The sequence below is a fragment of the Rhipicephalus microplus genome, chromosome 2 (assembly GCF_043290135.1).
Source record: "Rhipicephalus microplus isolate Deutch F79 chromosome 2, USDA_Rmic, whole genome shotgun sequence".
Lineage (NCBI taxonomy): Eukaryota > Metazoa > Arthropoda > Arachnida > Ixodida > Ixodidae > Rhipicephalus > Rhipicephalus microplus.
Window position 1 is genome coordinate 277,477,375 of NC_134701.1, and position 21,438 is coordinate 277,498,812.

A 21,438-nucleotide genomic window follows, 5' to 3' on the forward strand; every position below is an offset into this window, starting at 1 on the left:
CGGAGAAAGACAAAATGGCGCCACAATCGCGCAAATTCTTATCTCACTTTGTTTTGTCGTCACTCAAGTAAGCAATACAGCGCAGATATACAACTATCTCCAGCTCTTCATGAAACGTGATTCATGTCTCGCAGTAGACCGGTCCCTATAACGTATATCCCAAGCATATCCCACAAAAAAAAAACTAAGTGGAGCAGCACGTACCTGCGATGTGGTTCCGGGCACTCACGTGGTTAAACATAGTGCGCACGATATGCGAATAAGTCTCGCGCAAATGAAAGTCTGATTGATCGGCGCGTCATGTTGGCGGAAGCCGATTGCGAAACTACGTGAGCACGCCCTGAGTCAGCCTCGCAGGGGACACTATATCTTCGCCTCCCTATTCTTGCGGCTGCGTAATCTCTCGCGTATCCAAACTGTCCTATCTCGTACATCCAAGCTTCCGCATTGTGAAGACCGAGCATCATTCCGCGAATGGACCGCGATAACCGCTAACGAGGCACACTACATGCAGACACGCTTCGACATGGTAAATTCCGCGCGGCCTAGTGGACTACATAAACGATGACGATTACCTCGAATACCGTGAGACGGCCTGTTAGGCGCGCACGTAATGAAAAGACTTGGAAACTACTATAGCCATTTAGCCGTATACCATATATCAACGCGATATGTATATCACGCACCGTCCCAAGTCGTCCTATTTTTACGCGTTACCGTGACAGGCGCGAGACTCGGTCTCGAGCACGCACGCGATTCATCAGTTCCGTCACGGTTGCACGCCCAACCGCTGCGGGCGGCACTCACGAAGCCTCGTGAGTGATCATTGCGCGGATATTACTCCGGCGTCTTATTCGCCCTTCCTTTCGCTGCCGTGTGAAATGACTTCGACGAGGAAGCCTTGATTGGTGAAGGATGCCTGATAACATAATCACTGTAGCACTTGCTGTAGTCCAGGAAGAACTATAGATATATACCATTGGACGGCGCCAATCACGCGAATAATTTATTTGGCTGCGTTTAGCAAAGAAACTAGCCGTCGACCTATTCCTCTTCTTTCGTTCGTGGATACTTGCTGGTAATACGTATTTCTAAGATGAGATGGGAGGATGAAGAGGGCGAACAATAGTATGTTCATTTGTATTATATCTTGAGCAACCCTACAGCTAAACAAAGTGTGTCGAAAGAAGTTTCGATTCAAAACTTGAGCGCCGAACTGATTTTCCTATAGCAATCAGCAGTTTTCAGGATACTACAAAGTTAGATTTCTTCAACTTCGTCTTGATTGTTGCTTACTCAACCGTAACTTGCTCTGAAATAACATATAAATAATTGCTCCAGACTGATACACTCGAGCACCTTGTCAAGATTTCCATACGCCTTTGCTTATTTGAGCCACTCCCCCATGCATGTTGGCCATTAACTTGTAAGCAAACTCCGGGTACGAATCATTGTTCTCTTTTACGGCGTTGCGAAATTTTTGTCTGAAATCTTCCGCCGACAACCTGTAATTCTTAAGGCTCGACTTTACCTCACTGTCCTCGTCAGCCTCCTCTTTCGTAAGGCGCGCGATTACTTCTGAGGCCTCCCCCGGAAGTACCCCCTTCAATGTTCCCCAAAAAGACGTATTTGGGCAGGTTAACTCATTGTGAAGACACTTACTGCATTTCTCATCGAGGGTAAATGCTCGAAACCGAGAAAGGTATGGAGCGGCCGTCGAGACCAATCAGCGTCCAATCAATCAGGCTTCCTGGCTCATTAGTATGCGCGGCCGAGAAAGCGAACACCCGAACAGGCTCTTGCCGACCCGCAAAACAACACTTCGCAAAGCCACGTTCTTTCGGCGGCATTGAGCTTTAAGAGTAATTGTCATTCCAGGCGTAGCGGAGAACGCGACGTTGGCATTCGCAATCGATAGCTAACGCCTGTACCGAGGGAAATTCGGGTTACGCCGACCGTCGCACTCTGTATACGAACGACACGGCGAACCACAATCGCGTTGATGAATCACCCGCGCAGTCCTTGACAATGCGTCCTACCGATAATTCGCATCGCGTATAAGGCACAGAACTGAAGTAGGCGAAATGAAAAGTTTGCGTTCAGATAATTTCCACACATTGTGGTTAAGGCGCGAAATGCGCCCTAATATGCGACGTGTTTATTGGGAACGATTTGTCGGGTACTAATTGTGTGCAGTGTCCCACTTCAGGCGGGAGGGGCGAAGATGGATAGCAGTGCTCCCCACCCTCTACCAAGTCAACGTATAGTGCACACTTTGTGCCCTCCTCCTCCCCTTAATAGGTGACAATCGTGCAAGGTTTTTTCCGCTGCAACTATGGGTACTGTCCCGCTGCTAATGTAAAACCACCGGCTTGAAATACACGCATACCCTGCTAGACGTCACAGAAATTAGAAAATTCTCTTGGATGGGGCACCTGCGCACGTTTGCTGTGGTTAGGTCAGCTATGACTGTGGACGGAGTTAACAGATATTGTCAGGTTTGTAATAGAGTGTAGATATGTCGATAATATGAAGTTATAGTGAATCATAACATTGAACATATTTCTAGTATTGTTAATTGGAATAACACTGACAAATGAAGAACTTTCCACTCAGTTCTCCCGTCACATAACAGGATATTATTATGAGACACGTCGTAGTTAGGCTTTCAGTATTAATCCTGACCCCATTATCCATTGTTTTTGTTTTCATTTATTTTTTAAGCGTACTTATTCCAGAGTACACGGACGCCTCTCGCCCCTTATCTACGTGTAACTACGGTGACCAGGAATAGCACAAACGCCCTGACTGCTAGCAGTGCAACACAACATCCGTTAATCTATAGCGGTGTTACCTGCGATTTCAGACTCCATCCATCATTTCTACAGAAAATCCGCGGTCCTTCGCAGGTTTTTAAACACGCTTCACGGAAAGCTCACTTGCCAGGTAGTGTGATCACGCTGTAAATAAATGAATTTACGAAGAAAATAAGACATTTGAGGTTTGTAAGTGGGCTTTTCGACCACCATTATTCACCCCTGGCAGTCCAGGACGTCCTGAAGACGTCCTATATCCAATAATCGTTGCGTGTGCAGTGTCAAGGGACGGGTAATAAAAAAGGTTCACTGTCTACCTGCACACGAGAGAGCATTGGAGCATGTCAAAAGGCAGCCAAAGCGTAATAGACATCTCAGAGGAGGGAGTTTATACAGGTTTCCGTTTCTTCTTCGTGTGTGAGAGGAGGGAGGAGGCGGGAGAGTGGTGTGGACGTATCGTTTCCAATTTTTAGGGAAGGACGTACAACGAGGTCTCTCAAAACAAGAGAGCCGGTCTAGTTGGTACACATTCACTCTAGAGGACTGGCCGCGCAAACGCGGACACGCGAGGGAAGCCAAAACTTCACGAACGCCATGACGTGTGTCAGTGTTTGCACGGCCAGTCTTAAAAACATCAGATCTATTCGCCTCTTCGTGCCGTTTTCTGAAAAATGCCAGGCCTGGGCGGAAGGCGCCGCACAGTCACAGCGAAAGCTGGAAGAGCGGCCGTTCAGAGCCTTCTCGAAACACTCATTGGGTAATTACTGCAAGCAAACTTGCTTGATAGCTACTAGGTCATTATTTAAAAATTTGTTTGGGTAGTAGGCCGGCATCCGCTATGCTATTTTTCGCCATTCTTCTGAGAAACAGTGTATCCGCTAAACACTTGCAAGGAATTTTGTGCCAAATGTTCATGCAGTGGCTGACGACGACAGGGAATTATGGCTGAAGTGGGTATGCGCCACAGTTAATAGGGGAACAAGAACAAGCTTTTGTGATGGGTTGGAGCAAGCATTGGACGGCCCACTCCTTACGCTATTCGCATTGAGCGAATACTGGCTGTTTTTTCGCTATTTTAAAATGCAGTATAAGTCGTATTAACGCAATTGCTTTCCCAACATCAAGCCTGCCCAAGGCAAGTTTGACATCATCTTAAAAGCTCCGGCGTAGCTCAGTGGTAGAATACTGGGCTGGCACCCAGCGGACCCGGGCTCGAGCCCCACTGTGTCATTGGTGCCAAGTCAAGTTTGCTAAGGCAAGCTTGACATCAAGTTACAAGCACCGGCGTAGCTGAGTGGTAGAATACTGTGCTGGCATTCAGCGGACCCGAGTTCGACCTCCACTGTGTCATTAATGCCAGGTCAAGTCTGCCTAAGGCAAGTTGGCAACCAGTTACAAGCACTGGCGTAGCTCAGTGGTAGAATACTGGGCTGGAACGCGATGTGTTTACGGACACCGGCGGCGGTGGGTGGCAAACACCTGCGCGTGACCCGAATGGTGCTCATAACAGCTTTCGATGTAAAAAACGGGTGGCAAGGGCACATGTCAGGTTCCAGGGTGGTGGGCAGTGGGGAGTGTGCGTCAAGCACAGGCGGAAGCGTCAAGGAACCCGTCTGCACTTACTTTTGCTTCCCAGCGGCCGCTCCGAGAAGCCTGTTGAGGACGTTCATGGCTGGGACATGGAGGCCTCCGGCACTCCTAGGGGCCGGGCTGTCAAGAGCGGAAATCCGAGGCGAGGACGCAGCGACCGAAGTTGTAGCCTTCAGTCAAACGCGTGTATCACACTGCTTCCTCCTGGCGGCAATAAACACTCGCAGATTCTTTCCTCATCAGAGGACTGTCGAAAGGAGGACCGGGACGCGCACCAAAAGAGAAGCACACCGGGAGCCACACCGGCCCAATGCCCGCACACCTGTTGCTCGCGCACTCGGCGAAGATCGTGAAACTAATACAAAAATGGGGGCCTCGTCGCGGCGCGCTCGAAAACGAGGAGCGCGGCACGTATTCCGGGGTTCGACAGGGGGGTGAACGCACACTGAAACACCGCGCAGGTACGACGGGGCCGGATGAATTGATGTAAGCAAACAGGGAGCGGTGAGGGCACCTGCACAATCCACGGCTAGGGTCACAAAAGGTAGGGCAGCACTGGGGTTGAATCCTGTTGAGCACGGAAACTATCCAGTCACATTGCGTCGAAGCGAACAAAAAAAAGGGGGGCGACCAAGCACCGGCAAGAATGCTTGTATGCCCTCGGGGTTCCTTCCGACGATGCTCGATGCCACAGCAACGGTGATCGACGATTCAGAGTGCAACTTCCGATAGGACACAGAACGTACGCTCACCGAAGACTTGGTCAAAACTGTCAGACGTCCGCGAGTAACCACTGCCGCGGCTTATTGGTCGCCGACGGCGCTCGTCAAGGGTCGACAGGGGCGAACCCGGAGACGGCGCCTCGGAGAGGCGAGTTGGTTGCCCTCGGACAGGGGGGAATCGAAGCCGTCTACCGTTGGAGAAGATGCACGTCCGAGCAGTCGAATTCTAAGCACGATGCGCTGGTGCTCGAACGCGGATAGGACAGATGCCTGCAGAAGCGGGGACCTTCCGATGGTCAGCGTGGAAACTGGATGGCTGGGGTCCGCACTAACTACATGGCCGCGGTTTCGCAGCGTCGGCAGCGGTAGGAGCGGCCCGAGCAGCGCAGCCGGCATGCAGCACGGTCGGTGGCTGCCGTTGCTCTCGAGGACCGGCCACAATGGCGCCGGCATGCATCGGCAGCCGCCGGGGAAGGGGATACCGGTCGTGGGGGGACCCTCTCCGTTCGGCGAGGGGGGGCTAACACAACCGCTCCCGCCGCCAGGAGGTCCCCGCGGCCAGCGGGGGCCGACAGCGGCGTCTTGTATGCCCCCTTCTGTTTTGTTACTTTGCGGCCCGCCGGAAGGGTCGGCCCGTACACCGCCACCCCGAGCTTCATCGACTCAAAACCTAATTCCCCTCGCAGGGCACATCGCACACCTGGTGCGCCGTCTACTGAAAGCTTGTCCGTCCACTGGCGAAATCGTCGTAACGTCGGCTTTCCTGAAGTGCTTAAACGGTAACAACCTTGACTGAGACGGCGGTGTGCGATGAACTTTGTTCCTGGAGCGAGCGCCCCACTATTACGCCACCAAACTCTGCCGATGCAATGGAGCGCGATCAGACCAACACCGACCCGCTTGCCTCTGTCAAGATCGAAATATTTGACTGGAATGAAATGATTGATATGTGGCGCTTGACGTCCCAAAACCACCGTATTATTATGAGAGATGCCGCAGTGGAGGGCTCCAGAAAGTTTGACCACCCGGGGTTCTTTAACGTGCACCCAAATCTGAGCACACGGGCCTGCATCATTTCCGCCTCCATCGGAAATGCAGCCGCCGCAGCCGGGATTCGATCCCGCTACCTGCGATCAGCAGCCGAAAGCCACTAGTCAACCGCGGCGACTGGAACGAAATGAACGTTCCATAACATATGTTTCGTCTGATCATGCGAGCATAAATTATGTAACGTTACCGAAAACTAGTACTGTGTCAACCGCCCTTTTCACAGCATTATTTTCAAGCTTTCACAGCTGATATTATAATTAAATATTTCTTTCACAGCGAACTCAATGATGGAGGCAGTGGTGTGCAAACAGCCATATTTACACCTGCTATTGGATTTAACATGAGGCGACGCTGCGTGCCAGCTTTACTGAGTTGACCGCTTTCTCGCTCCTTCGCGCGTGGAGTTTCTGTGCGAATCTGATTCGTAAATGAGTACGGAGCACCTTAATTACGCTCACAATCTTGGAAACAATGTGCTCTCAGATACATTCTGCCTCAACTAGAATTAGGCTGAGGCGTGCGGCGAAAATCGAACCTGCGACACCGCGAATCATTCGCAGGACACGGCAATGACCCAGTAACTCAAACAGCCCATTTCGGAAACGATGCCATGCGAACTTTTGTGTTCCTCGCGTGGTAATAAAATCTTACGCGAAACTTCATGCATTTGTTCCTCCTACTCGTGTTGTTTGATGGACGAGGTGGTTCTTATTTGTATGCGTGCGTGAATGAAACACCTGTGATACACTAGAACACTGTTTTATACAGACCATACACAGATTATACGAAGAACTTGACATATTTCACATTCACTAACTTTCATTTTAAGTGCCAGCCACTGCCTGACATTTGACAACGAAGCTGAAGATGAATGGCACATGTCATGTCATCTATATGTTTCAATCATTAACCATTGGAAGAAACTAACATGTCGCGCTAGTCGCCGAGAACTACAGTCGATAAACATATCAACCAATGCAAAATCCAAATGCCCCGTTGTTATCCTGCACGGTAGCACAAAACCAACAACTTCCGGAGTGCTATTTCGGCACCGCTGTGTGACAAAACGCGCTAGTCCGCAATTACGTTTCAAATAGCGGCAATGCAGCCAACCGTGTACTTTCCCTCCCCGCGCCTTCAGTGTCACTGAAGCTGCGACACACAAAGCTGCTACAGCTGCTCGACATTTCGAAACAATGGATGACGTAAGTCCAAGAATTCTTCCTCCCTGGCGGAAGCAACCAGCGGGTTTCGCTGAGTGGCCAGCCCCGTTAAATCGGGCCCTAAAAGTACAAGTTCTAGAAACCTCGCTTCCTTGCCTGGAGAGGAGAGGTGATCAAAAGACAGCGCCTGCGCGAGCAAGTGCAGCGGCAGCGCGGGAAGAATTCCCCCACATACAATGCAGCTGTATGGTTCGCTGCCGCATCCCTACCTTTCTTTCTTTCCTTTTTTTTTTTTCACTCTCCTATAGAAAGGCACGCGTTTGCTTAAAAAGACAGGTCCCCCTCGCGAAGTCTGAGGATGGTTTGAGATAACTGGAGCGGAAGTACTCCCGTAACGTGCGTCTTCCAACGTAAATCAATCGTAAATATACTTTGGCCTGGTATTTGTGAGAAATTCATCAGATGTGGGCTTTATTTGACGTTCAAGTTTTCTAATCAAGTTGTGGTTACAAAAAATAGGGACGTATTCACAAAGCAACGCACTCAATAACGGTAGTATACCACATCAGTATTGTTCCAAACGTTCTCTCACGAACGATACAACTCAAAATTATTGTTTCGCGAAGACGAGTTGGTTGCCGAAGACGCTATTCTCTGCGCGTCTTCCGCTACTTGTTTTGACAGAGCCATTTCCACGTTAGGTTATCATTGTGAATCTAGCTCAATAATCCACAGAACCAGAAACCTGTCAAAACACAGAGGCCCACGGGCAGTGAAACGCTTGTCCAAGCATGCTAACTGCGAGGTGTTCGCGTATGGAGCTATTTCATGTTTGCAAATAGCGTTAGGCGCCGTCGACATACTGAGGCGCTTGTAGCGACGTCGTGACTCGTTAGCTCCGCCCAGCCCGAAGCTGGCCACCACCCTCTGTGATTACGCGACAACGTGCACAGCAGTTGCGAAGCTGCCTCCGAGCGCAGAACGCCGGAAGCAGCTTTGCAACTGCTGTGTCAGCTGTCACGTGACCACAGAAATCGGCAGCGAGCTTTGGATTGGGCGGAGCTAAGACGTCGCGGCGTTGCTACAAGCGCCCTCGTATGTTGACGGCGCGTATACCGCTGTCTACAAGCATGGAATAGGTCTATAGGCCCAGGACTGCAAGCACGACAGCTCCAGTTAACGCGGCCTCCTTTTCGTGTGTCTTGGCCGCGTGGGGGCCGCTTTCCGCACCCGCCAAGTTCAACACGTGGCTTTCAGCGAGAGGCATACGCGCTGAAAGGAATTCCTTCTGTATTCACACCCCATGTGGTCGGATAATCCCCAAACGGGCCCGAGGGTTTCCGGCGGAAGAATTCCTTCTTTCTTTCCTCTTCTTTTATTTATTTTGTTTTTGTGCGCTGCGCGACTGCGCGAACGACCGGAATGCTGAGGTAGTTCGCCGTACTTTGCTTGCATTGCCAATGCAGTGCACGTTACGCGGCTGCCTGCAGTGCTCATGGCCCACACTGGGCGTCGATTAGTGCGCCGCATCGAGGCTGAGCCGAGTACTAGAGCAGCGTGCACTGTATTATGCAGTAACTACGCAGCGTACACACGTACGTGCTTGCTGCATTGCACTAAATACGGGTATCGCGAATAGACACACCTATACCGGACATGCAGACCGGAAGGTGTATGGAGAGAGAACTACTGGTGAACCCAGTCTACGCTCATTTGGACGGCTGGCTGTAACGAGTGCCGTTTATCAGTTTTTTTATGTATTTTTTTCTTTTTAATCTGTGTACTCCACACATGTATATCGTTTGGGTTTTGCCACACTATAAATGTAAAAAAGACATCATGCGGTTTGATTTCCCAAATATGCGCACTGTATGATATGAAGGACGCCATAGCGTAAGACTTCTGATTGATCGACACCACTTTATGGTACACGGTAGCCCTTTATGGTACACGGTAGCCCCGCCGCGGTGGTCCAGTGGCTAAGGTACTTGGCTGCTGACCCACAGGTCGTGGGATCGAATCTCAACTGCGGCGGCTGCATTTCCAATGGAGGCGGAAATGTTGTAGGCCCGTGTGCTCAGATTTGGGTGCACGTCAAAGAACCCCAGGTGGTCGAAATTTCCGGAGCCCTCCACTACGGCGTCTTCCATAATCATATGGTGGTTTTGGGATGCAAAACCCCACATATCAATCAATTATGGTACGCGGTAGAGAAACACTCTCGCATTCCAATCTGATCAAAATGACTGTGCGAGGAAGAACATCACACAATCCACTTAAGTCACAATTACGGGTGTGTGTCATGACAAGTTTTCGAATAGGGGCCCCAAAAGCTTGGGGCCTTGAAGCCCTTTGTGTGTGCTCTCTTTGGTTCAAGCAATAACTGGGAGCTTTCGAATAGGGTCTGTGCCAGTATGGACACTCCCTCTATTCTAGATCACTCGAGTCTTGGCCAAGAGCCATCACTTCAGTGGGTGCTGCCACCTTTGTTTGGCGCAAAGCTTTCGAAGCAGGCTTTGGGGCTCCCTATAAAAGAGTGAAATAATGTCCCGAACACAAAACTCAAGCGCCGTTTGGGTCTCGCGTATGCGCAGTGGCCCCCACGCTATTACATCGCTGCCCCAAAACAGTTGGGGGCCCTATTAGATACACTTTTCCGAGAAGTCTTGCCTTCCCTTTCTTGCATCTGTTATTTCGAGTCCAGCGTGAACGAAGCTCGAAGAATTCTCTAACAATACTTTATATTTGGCGAGAAGGTGCACAGCTTTTGGGAACGTCAAAGCGCAAAAACAGACATTCACATACAACGAGAAGCACTTAACGGATGCTTTGCTGTCTTCTTAGCAATGCAATTGTGCATAATAGTGAAGCCAACTCTAAAACAAAATGGTGAAAGTTTGGTTTTGGTAAGCTGACTTCCTCAGATACCGTGTTGCAGTGAAGCCCGCTCAGCCTAAGACCAGGCGCATGCCGCAAGCTAGACAAGATGCATGTCGTGAAGTGAATAATGGAGGCTTGTGGGTGGACTTGGTCACCGAACGTCGCTTAATACGCACCTCGATATCGCTGTTGTAATCGACGTGTCGCAGTGATCTGAACGTCGATGGGAGCGTTCGCAACCTGGCATTCGAAAACAAATAGGTCCCCTCCATGTCACCTCTATGTAGTAAGCAGCTTCGCTGGTCATACAGTATTCAAGAGTGGAATACTCACACATTCTTCATCTACGTTGGTGAAGGTCCACTAGCATTCGCTTTGGCAGTGCAGAAGCCCGTCCTTTAACGTAACAGTTGTGCACATAATTAACAAAACAAAAAATGATAACAAGAGCTTGCTAGTACCAGATGGTGGAATGCAAGCTTCACAAAAGTTGATGGACACGGCTCCCGCGCTGCCTCAAGCGAGAACAAATTGCAGCTACCTTAACATGTATATGAAGTCGCACATCATGCACACGCACTCTCAAAACAAACCATAGGTGTGCGTATGAAAGCTCCCTATATCTGTATCTCTCTCTCTCTCTCTCTCTCTCTCTCTCTCTCTATATATATATATATATATATATATATATATATATATATATATATATATATATATATATATATATATATATATATATATATATATATATATATAGGGCATGAGTGAGAGAGAGAGAGAGTGAGTGTGAGTGTGAGTGTGAGTGTGAGTGTGTGTGTGTGTGTGTGTGTGTGTGTGTGTGTGTGTGTGTGTGTGTGTGTAATAATGCACACACTCGGGATCAAATTTTGCGTTAGCATTCTCGAGGTTCACCTTAAGGGAGCGTTGCGGCTATTGTCAAGCGACCATGAAAGCTTTGAAGGCCAACTCCAGCGATTTTTCAAGGTGAATGGATCTCAATGAAATTTGCTGGGTACGTTCGATTGCACATTTCCGTCATTCATGTCAAATCACAGGCTTCAGGGATGCGCTGATTTTTCGCAAATGAATTTTAAAGATTGCCTTGAAAAGCAGCTCACCGTGCTTGCCAGAATCGTTGGCAACACTGCCTGTGTGACGCCATGTTTAGCTTGTCAACGGAAGTGACGCAGCCGATCGCATCGCTACATTGACCGCTAAGGCGTTTATTGTGCTGGCCACAAGGCAGCGAAAGTGGTACTTGGCACGGGTATAGCACGGAAGAGCTTTCTTCTTTCATCTGTGGTGTTTGGCCGGCGCTTCGCTGGTATGGCTTTCAAATTTTTCATACTACGCACCGGCGGAACTTGTATATGGCCGCCTGTTCTTATCAAATAGTACGCCATACGCAGACAGGGCGCCTGGTCTGGTTTTGGTTTCGGTTTTGCACCTTCTTGCTTATAAAAACTATTTTCAAGTTTCCCGAGCATTTCAGCGATTGGTCTCCTGACAAGAGTGTCTCAGGAACATAGAAACACGATTACCTTGACATGGTCAAAAAATCGCCGGAGCCTGGCCTTTAACGAAGTCATACTCGCTAGGCTCAGCTCAATAGTTAACTTGTTTCTAGTGAGCAGAAGCAATCTTCTTCTGGCGTCCTTTGCTTGCCTTAGCACCATTCCTGACCTCCCACCACATGCTCCAAGTCCGTCATTGCACTCTCATCCACTTAACCACGCGCGCCTCCTTGGAAGACAAAGACCGCTAGAGCCATCGCGCCTATCGCAGTTGCACGACGGGGACCCGCAGCTCACCGCAGACACACCGAATTGACTATGGAAAAGACAGCGTTTGACCCGCAAACACAGTTACGTCAGACATCCATTATAAGCATCATCATACTGTGTGGCGACGTAGCACACTTTGACGAGGATAAACGAGACACTGGAAGACCCGACACTCGCCTTATCGTGTCCTTTGTCCACGCCAAAAGTGGGCTACTTCACCAAAAGGTATTCAAATCAATCACGAACCAGCCTAGATATCAAACGTGCTGAACTTCATAGTCGTTGTAACGAATAAAAGAACAAACGCGGCAACCATTTCACATGCACATGAGTCTCAGCACATATGTGCAGCATTGTGGAAGTTTGTTCAAGAACGTGGAATATTTTTAAGCACCAGCCAATAACGGAACAAATCTGCAACGACATCTTTAAGAGATACCTGTGTTCTTTAACAAACCTCGGTCGCACGTATACTGACCAGAACCTTGCCTGCCAGTCGTCAAAGCCAATCATCTGAGGTAACTCAGAGAGCCGGCCAAATCTAGCACCGTTCACAATTGGTTATGCATCCACGCTATTTAACCTGCCACACTGGCTCGTCAATCAGTGATAACCACATGACGAGAGGGCACTTAGCATTGAAAAGCACAAGGGATTGCCCATTGGTTGTCAATCATTTCTGATGTTCTAATCTTGCAGTTTTAATACTGTAGTTATTCAAGTCATATGAACGAAGACGATGTACAAACTATACAGCAGGTGGAAACCGGTAAAGCATTCGAACACCTTGTCCTCTTTCCTGATTGGGTAAGGCGACCCGTACATCCCACAGCGCTGCACGAGACTTTCGAGAAACGAACGCAGGACTCCGTCTTCGTATAACGATGGAAACGGACACAGCGCAAAAAAAAAAAAAAAAAAAAAGAGAGAGAGAGAGAGAGAGAGAGAGAGAGAGAGAGAGAGAGAGAGAGAGAGAGAGAGAGAGAGAGAGAGAGAAGAGACGGCGTGGGGAAGGCGGGACAGAAAAGCTACCGCAAGCTGAACGCTTCTCCTGTCCACCTGCCTCTCTTCGTCCTTCGTCAATTTTCGCTGTATCCTTTGTTTCCATGCGGGTAACCAGCAAGCCAGCCCCGATCCATCGTTCCGTAACGACGCGCGCTTATGACGGGGCGACGTAACACACTTGGCGCGACGTGTACGACCCCCGCGATAAGTCGCACAAGCTGACCGCGCGGCTCCCTTTCTAATAACCGTTCGAACGCGTAGCCGAGGATATACTATTTGCGGAAAAAGGGATCGCCGACCGCACACTCATAGGCGCTGCGAGATGCTTCGCCAAAGTGGGTCGCCAACGGGGCCCATGGCAGCTGGCTAGATGGAGTGACCAGAACCGATGATGGAGGCTTCTGTGGCGCCTAAGTGCACGCACGTGTACGTATGTATAAGCAGCGTGGGCAAGCTCAAGGCTTCACAGAGTGTGGCGTCGTCTTCTTTCGAAGCGCTTCCGTGTCATCCGAGCGACGTTGTTTGCGGTTGCTACTCGATACGCAGCAAACCGCTCATCGTTATGCCGACGCGATGTGCACCTCATCAGCGGCGACGCGCTCGCCTCCGCATGTCGCCCTCACCTTAGGGCGGGTGAAAACTCTTCCTCATTTTTTCTCCTTTCTCTCGGCGCCCCGAACGAAGCCTGCAATCGCCGAGCGTCTCTCTCCCCTCGTCCTCCTCGCCAGTTCAACCTTTACGCTTTACCGCGAACGGACGTTCAGTCAGAATCGCCAAGTGGCAGCGCGGCGTCAGGGCATGTAAACACACCAATAGCATGAATACGAAATTGCGTCGCCTTAGCAATCGCGAACTTTGCGAAAGGCAACGATCGCTCAGGATTCTAGCTGCTGTTTCCAAACCGCAGGGAAACGGGAGCGTATGCTTTCGAAAAAGACGAGAAGAAATAGAACAGGAAAGGACAAAAGAAAAAAAAAAGTTGGGGTACCGGACTTGAACAATTTGGCGCTCATCGGCATTTTGTCATTCGCCGCGGCGCGCACTCGTTTAAACAGGCACGAGAACTGGCGCGTCACTTCGCTCGCCTGTTATGCGCAAGAGACAGGAAAGAATAAGTCAGAAGGAGAAGGTCATGAACTCGCTACCACCCTTCAGCTACCGGCCTCTGATATTCCGGCTGTCAAGGCGCCAAATGTCATTCCTTCTTTTTGTCAGGTACTCAAGCAGCGCGCCACAAAAAAAGAAAGAAAAAGTAATGCTTGTTTTTCCCGCGCGCTCGAAAAACGCGGGTGGTATGTGACCATGGACTTGCCGTTTCGGAGTTGTGACGTCAGCTCACGCCCTTTTAAGGACGTTTATAATCAATGCATTTGGCACGAAACACACAGACACACAAAGGACAGCTTTGGAAGTAATTATAATGTTTTATGTGCCTTCCTCCATATAAGCGCGGAGCTGTAGATAACACTGGCAGGATTATACATTTAGGATACCGAATAGATGCGAACGGGAAAATGACTGCTGCTGTTGAGCAATGGTTCAGCCATCGGGCAAGTTATTCGAAGGTTGTAGGTTCGGTACATACCTCCAGCAAGTTGGGGTTTTCATAAACTTTAGTTAGTGTCAATTCTTGCCATAAACACTAAGGAGGAGGAGGAAGAAAGTTTAAGTGGAAAGACAGGGAGGTTAGCCAGTTCTTAGACCAGCTGGCTACCCTGTGCTGGGGAAAGGGGTGAGGGGTATAAAAAATGTTAGAAAGAAATGTTGCGAAGAAAGAGAAAAATTACAAAAAATTGCGACAGAGGAAAGGCAACATCAAAGAGTATAAACACTAAAATTAAAACACAAGTAATGTATCCCACGGCTTCCCTTGCTAAATGATTTGGTGTTTCGTTAGGTTTTGTCTAACTAAAGAAATAAGCCCCCAATCAATCTCCCCTTCTCGTTCCCTTTATTTTACGTGGTTTAGTGTTTTAGGGTATTCCACTCACTCACTGACACACTCACTCACATTTGCATCCTTGCGAAACGCCTCCGCACACACAAATACAGATGCACTCGCGCGAATTCTTTTGATTATCAAGCGAGTACATTCACACGGAGGCGAATACACCGAGATTCGGGCGAGCGCGCGTAATATCACTGTCACTGTTCTGTTCTGTTCTGTTTTAACTGTTTTGCTGTGGAGAGGTGGAGGTGCCTATTGCCTCGGCTGTTCCATATCACAAAGTTCTGCAGCGAAAAATAAAATAATAATGCAGAACGGTACCCAAAAATTAACAATACGGAAAAGAAAAAAACACATAATAGCACACTGAAACCAGTTCAAATGCCAATACACAGTTTTCTTCGCGCAGTTCACACAGTCATAAACTACTTACACGCACACCTAACTAATCTAATGTCAGTATATACATGACCACATATTATATAATACCCATCTCTGGCTGTAAGTCGTAGGCACTTGTCCAGTCCGGTCTCCACTAAAAAGTCTGTCAGGAGGATTATTGCCTTTTTCTGGAGATGCATCTCAGGCCATGGTCCAAGTCACGTGTAACAACACTGCCGATATGCATCCAGATTGAATCAGACAACGCGAAAGGAAATATAACAAAAGACGACGCCAAAAGCGGCAAGAAAGCTAGAGCTATAGAAGCTCCGTTAAGTAAGGACAAAGAGGAGAACGCGCGACGAAGCTGACCTCACGAAGCGGGGCGCGAGAACGCGGGTGCCGTCAAGGCAGAAGCGCAAACATCGGACAAGGAAGGCGAATTCAATTAAACGAATCCCGAAAGAGGCTACGTAATGAGTTGGCGGCTCGGCGAGCAGGTGGACGTAATGGACTGCATCATGCGGGAGACTGCCGAAGCTCCTGCCGCCCGCCCTATTCGCTCCGAGGCACGGCCGCCTCCGCTCGTCAGAGGAGAGGCACGTCAAGCGATGCGCCTGCCGCTGCCTGCACAAGTGTGCCGACATACGCTGTGTCGTGTGCGAACGTCATGACCCTTGCAGCACCCGCTGCTCGCTCATGCAGGACTCCGTACACGCGTTCACTGAATGCCTGACAGTGCAATGTTTTTCGTTTATCGGTAAGGTCCTGCAAAGGATGTTAGCACTTTCGTTGGGCCCCGCCGCGGTTGTCTAGTGCCTAAGGTACTCGGCTGCTGACCTGCAGGTCGCTGGATCGAATCCCGGCTGCGGCGGCTGCATTTTCGGTGGAGGCGGGAATGTTGTAGGCCCGTGTGCTCAGATTTGGGTGCACGTTAAAGATCCCCAGGTGATCGAAACTTTCGGAGCCCTCCATTACGGGGTCTCTCATAATCATACGGTAGTTTTGGGACGTGAAACCCCACATATCTAACAATCAAGCACTTTCTTTGGCGCCGCTGCGATTTTCTTGATGGCAGAGAAGAAAGTAGCTGAGGTTTAATACGTGTTAGCCTATATAATATGAACGAAAGAAATCTTTGCAAATACTATGTTGCCATGGTGCCGTAGCTTCGGTGCCTCTCCGCAACGTATCACGTGGTTTGACATCACGTCTCCCCCACTATATGTCCGCGGCTCAAGGTTAACGCGACGCGACGAATGACTTTAAGAAACATATGGCACATTTCACTGAGCGAACAGTAGTATAGGAGCGGCGTGCAGTCATGGGATGCAGCATTGGGAGCAGGGCCACTTCACCTGCCGCTGGAATGCGGTACGCTTCCGAAGGGCATGTGAGAGGGGGGACGAGTAGGGAGACCACGTCATTCCGGCCTTCTATGTGGTACTATGGCTTTCGTTCTAACACCGTGCTCTGCGGAGCAGCAACAAATGTACGCGCGAGATCTGTCAGTCACGTGGTCACTCGCCACTGTTTTAATTCGCAGTTACATAGCACGTTCGTGCACCGACGCATCCACCTAACGCAGCTGCATACGCTTCGCGCCTGTAATCATCGCTATATACTCGTAAAAACGGCGCCAATACGATCAAAAACAGTTGCGTCGCGGTTTGTCGCGTTTCGCTATACTAAATAGAAGTTTATTCACTCACTCACTCACTCACAACACGTGATCGCTCTCTGGCAGACGCAAAATTAAAACAAATATGAAGAATGTGCCGTTGAAATGCCATGCAAGTCTCGTAGCACAGCGCCTTCTCCGCTTTTCAGGCGAGAGTCCTATACAAACTGCTTTGTCTGCTCTCGGCGCTATTAAGGCGCTCTCGATGTATACCACTGGATGGCAGTGCCCCTATTCCTGTTCGAGCTATAGAAACACGCCGCTCGGAAGAGATCACTTTCGACGTGCTTTTTGAGTGTTCATGTTCTCCCGATGGAATTCACCAATATTGTAGCAGAGATCAGTTCTAAATGTCGCAATGCACAGGATGGTCAGATGTCACAAATATTTGCTTTGTTCTGCACGTGAATAGATGAAGTTAGCGAAGAGGGCAAACGCGGACGCTAAGACATACGGTTATATCTAAATAAGTGGAAGTAGACGAAAGATAACATAAACATGAACATACATCCTGCACTCATTATCATCATCATCGTCATCATCATCATCAGCAGCAGCAGCAGCCTGACTACGCCCACCGCATGGCAGAGGTCTCTCCCATGATCCGCCAATCAACCCGGTCTTGTGCTTTTCGTTGCCACTTTATACCCTCAAACATTTTTAATCTCATCGGCTCACCTAACTCACTGTCTCCCCTTCGTGCGTTTACCTTCTCTGGGAGTCCATTCAGTTACCCTTAATGACCACCGGTTATCCTGCCTACGTGCTACGTGTCCGGCCCATGTTTATTTCTTTTTCTTTATTTCAACTATGATATCCTTAAACCCGGTTTGTTCCCTGACCCACTCTGCTCTCTTCTTGTCTCTTAAGGTTACACCTATCATTTTCCTTTGCATCGCTCGATGCGTCGTCCTCAATTTAAGCTGAACGCTCTTTCTAAGCATCCAGGTTACTGCTCCGTAGGTATGTACTGGCAAGATGCAACTGTTTTATACCTTCCTCTTGAGGGATAGTGGAAATCTGCCCGTCATGATTTGAGAGTGCTTGCTAAGTGTGCTCCACCCCATTCTTATTCTTCAGGTTACTTCAATCTCGTGGTTCGGCTCCGCGGTTATTGCCTGTCCTAAGTAGACATATTCCTTTACAACTTGGAGCACCTCTCCACTGCGTATCAAAAAGTGCTGTTTTCTGCCAAGATTGTTGCACATTACTTTAGCTTTGTGCATATTAATTTTCAGACTTGCTGCTTTTCACGTCCAGTTCTGTAATGATGAGCTGTAATTAATTCCCTGAGTTACTTATCAAGACAATGTCATCAGCGAATCGCAAGTTACTAAGGTACTCTCCATTAACTCTTATTCCTAACTCTTCCCAGTCAAGGGTCCTGAATACCTCCTTAGATAAAAAACAATCCTGCACCATATCCAGATAAAAAAGCGCGCGAAACACGCAACAAAATCTCAGCTTAACTACGCGCGCTGAGAAGTGACAGATACACATGAAAATTATACGTGGCGTTCGTTCCGAAAAGTAAATTCCTCAAGTGCGGACGTTTGGTGTACTTCAGCAGTTTTACGAAGCAAATAATTTAACAGCGTAAATCAGGTAAAACAAAGAGGGTGCCAATTCAAAATGCTTTTTTTAAGTTAGCTAGCGCGTCTAGGAATTACAAAATGCAGAAAACGTTGGAACAATTAACCTACTACTCGGCCAATCCACCGCGTTTGGTGTGTGTCAGGTGCGGAAGTATATATATATATATATATATATATATATATATATATATATATATATATATATATATATATACTTCCGCACCTGACACACACCAAACGCGGTGGATTGCGTTTGGATTGCGGTGGAATGCAACCTATATATATATATATATATATATATATATATATATATATATATATATATATATATATATATATATCACATGTATATCAATCAAGCGTTGCGGCAATACACTCATATGTAGTTTGGTCTCTCGAAGCGTATCCTTCAGTTCCGCAAACCTTCAATAGAAACAGTGGGTGTGTTTCGCACGCTTAATACTGGCTTTCCGCACCGGTGACTTTTCGTCAACAACAAGAAGGTGACCGCAGTACATGCCTTCTTTCGGGCTTTCGTTTGTGATTGACTTTTTCTGATTCCTGCTGTGCCGCCCATGTGGGAAACGGATGTGGGTAGTAAGATCGGCTTGTTGTAGTATACCGATTACTCTGTACTTTTCTATGGACAGACCAAACATTACTTAAAGGGTACGAAGACACCTTGAAAACGGCCTTCGGAAATATGAAGGCAACGTCGAAACGAGGAAGGAGGAGTAAAGGAAGTAAAGGCAGAGAAGTCAATCAGACGTGAGCTCAGTTTGCTACCCTGCGCTGTGAGAAAAGTTGCACACGAAGGTGCAGGAAGGGGGGGAGGGGGTGTTGGCTTGGTGATTACCCTTCTCCCTCTCTTTGGGGGAGGGTGACTTGGTGATCACCCTCCTCCCTCCCCTCCCTTTAATCTTAAGAGGGACGCCAATCGCAGACCTTTGGGAGGAGTATGTCATTGCGTCGTTTTAATTTTTGCATCCATTAGAAAAAAAAAGGAGGGGGAGGGGGAACCGTGTGATGAGACCTGCTCACATCAAAGCAGCGGTCGGCAACCCGCAGCCAAACTATCCTCCATTTCCCTTATGACTTCCTGTCTGAAGGCCGACGTAGCAGTTTTGGCGTGAAATGGGATTGTCACTTGTAAGCTCTGTTTGACTGCAACTTTATGACATGTGAGCGGAAAATAAACACGATTTCTTATAGATTCGCAAATCATTGTTAATTCACCAAACTTTTATGCTTTGCCTGCGATGCCCCCCCCCCTCTTTCCTGATTTGCTTTCTGGCCCCCCACTGTGTCGGCTTCATGCACATCATTGGCCTTCCGCCTCAAAAGATTGCTGACCTCTGGATTGAAAGAATTAAAAGAAAGAAACAAAGAAAAGGGAAGGAGGTGCTATTAGCATGAAACAGATGCGCCGGCTCAATTGCACATCTGCAATCAATCGCTTAGCCTCATCGCTCTACAAAACAGCATCATTGCCTACTACATCGTTTTACTATCCAGCGACGCATATAGGGCCGCGCTCTAAGGAACTTGTAAAAATGGCCTCTCGTAAGGTTGGTTTCTCGTAGCGCGGAAGACGTTGCGTTTGGACACAAAACAGTCACAAAAACACACTTGCATGTTCTACCGTTTCCTCTCTGCTGCACAAATGACATCCGGACGCGTCTGTCATTTCTGTGTATACGAAATGAGTGCGCTTTCGTGAAAGCCACTCCGATCACAAGCGGATCATTAATATTGCGTAACGGCAGGAGACGAGGCTTGAGAGGAAGATTGCTGACATTTTCAAGCAGGTTAAAGCATGCAGTGGGTACAGATACCACTTTGTGCTGGCAGTGCCCCCTTGTAAAAGTCCAGGGCTTGCATCACGCATTATTACTACATCGTTGCCTCCTGCCATAGCTTGTTTACTGGGCCGTTTCTGACTCGCAGTCCAGCTTAGTGACTCTGTATGCTTTTCTAAGTCCTATCGACTCTTCCAACGTGGGATTCGTGTAGCACTTTCTATTGGCGCACCATATATAGTTACGATATGGCGCATAGTGTATATAGTCATTAGTGACATGTGTTAATTTCAATTTGAGGTCCGCGGGACGGCTTTAAAGTTTCCCATAGTAGAGTACCTAGTACTCTAAATCGTTACCCACTTTTTCTAAACGCACACAGGACATCGATTTGTGCAGGAAGTTTCTGCACCTGCTTCCCTTTGCTACCCATTTAAACCTTCTTCCTGTGCAGAGTAGCTAACCAACACTACAGCTGCTTAATTTCCTTGCATTCTTAAATATCTCTCTCTCTCCCTCTCTCTCTGTATCGCTCGTGTTTAGCCTTTCCCTATGCATTCCGAAATTGGGCGTTTTCTGCTTACATGCCCTAACTTCTTTATAAAGCAGCGTTTGCCTATACTCTTTTCTTTCTTACAATGCCACTGTGTTACGTTTTTGCGCTGTTCATTGAAGAAATGCCGAGGTTAACCAGACGCTTATAGTATAACCGTGAGAATCTGCGTCGGTGACGCCAGAAACTAATCGTACTGGTGTGATCGATTGGGGGCGATACATTCTTCCCGCCCACAGCACCAAGAGCATAATCTGTCCGCAAAGTATCCAGGCGTGCAGCTTTAAAGGACAGCGCAGTATAGTTAGTTAGCCATGAGGGTGGAGCCTTTCGCTACACTGATAGTACTCCGAAACAATTTACAGGGCAAAATCTTACTTCATTGCTGGCATCGGAATGATCGAGAAACAAGCACCTGCTCAGTCAATCTTGTGTTCCTGCTGCCTCTAATGTGCCGCATGAGTGCGCGTA

The 21,438-nt window shown here is 48.5% G+C and overlaps 1 protein-coding gene across 2 annotated transcripts in view; it reads right to left on the reverse strand.

Annotated features, from left to right (window-relative positions):
* Shrm (shroom) overlaps nt 1-21,438 on the reverse strand; it is a 483,853-nt gene that overhangs the window by 373,351 nt on the left and 89,064 nt on the right. Inside the window, exon 1 of one of the 2 annotated variants that reach the window (XM_075882066.1) lies at nt 4,440-5,423. The exons of the other annotated variant lie outside the window; for it this stretch is intronic. Within the exon in view, the coding sequence (XP_075738181.1) occupies nt 4,440-4,486 (47 nt within the window). The 5' untranslated portion in view covers nt 4,487-5,423. Of the gene's footprint in view, nt 1-4,439; nt 5,424-21,438 lie in introns of those variants that run through there. 2 annotated transcript variants of the gene reach the window in all.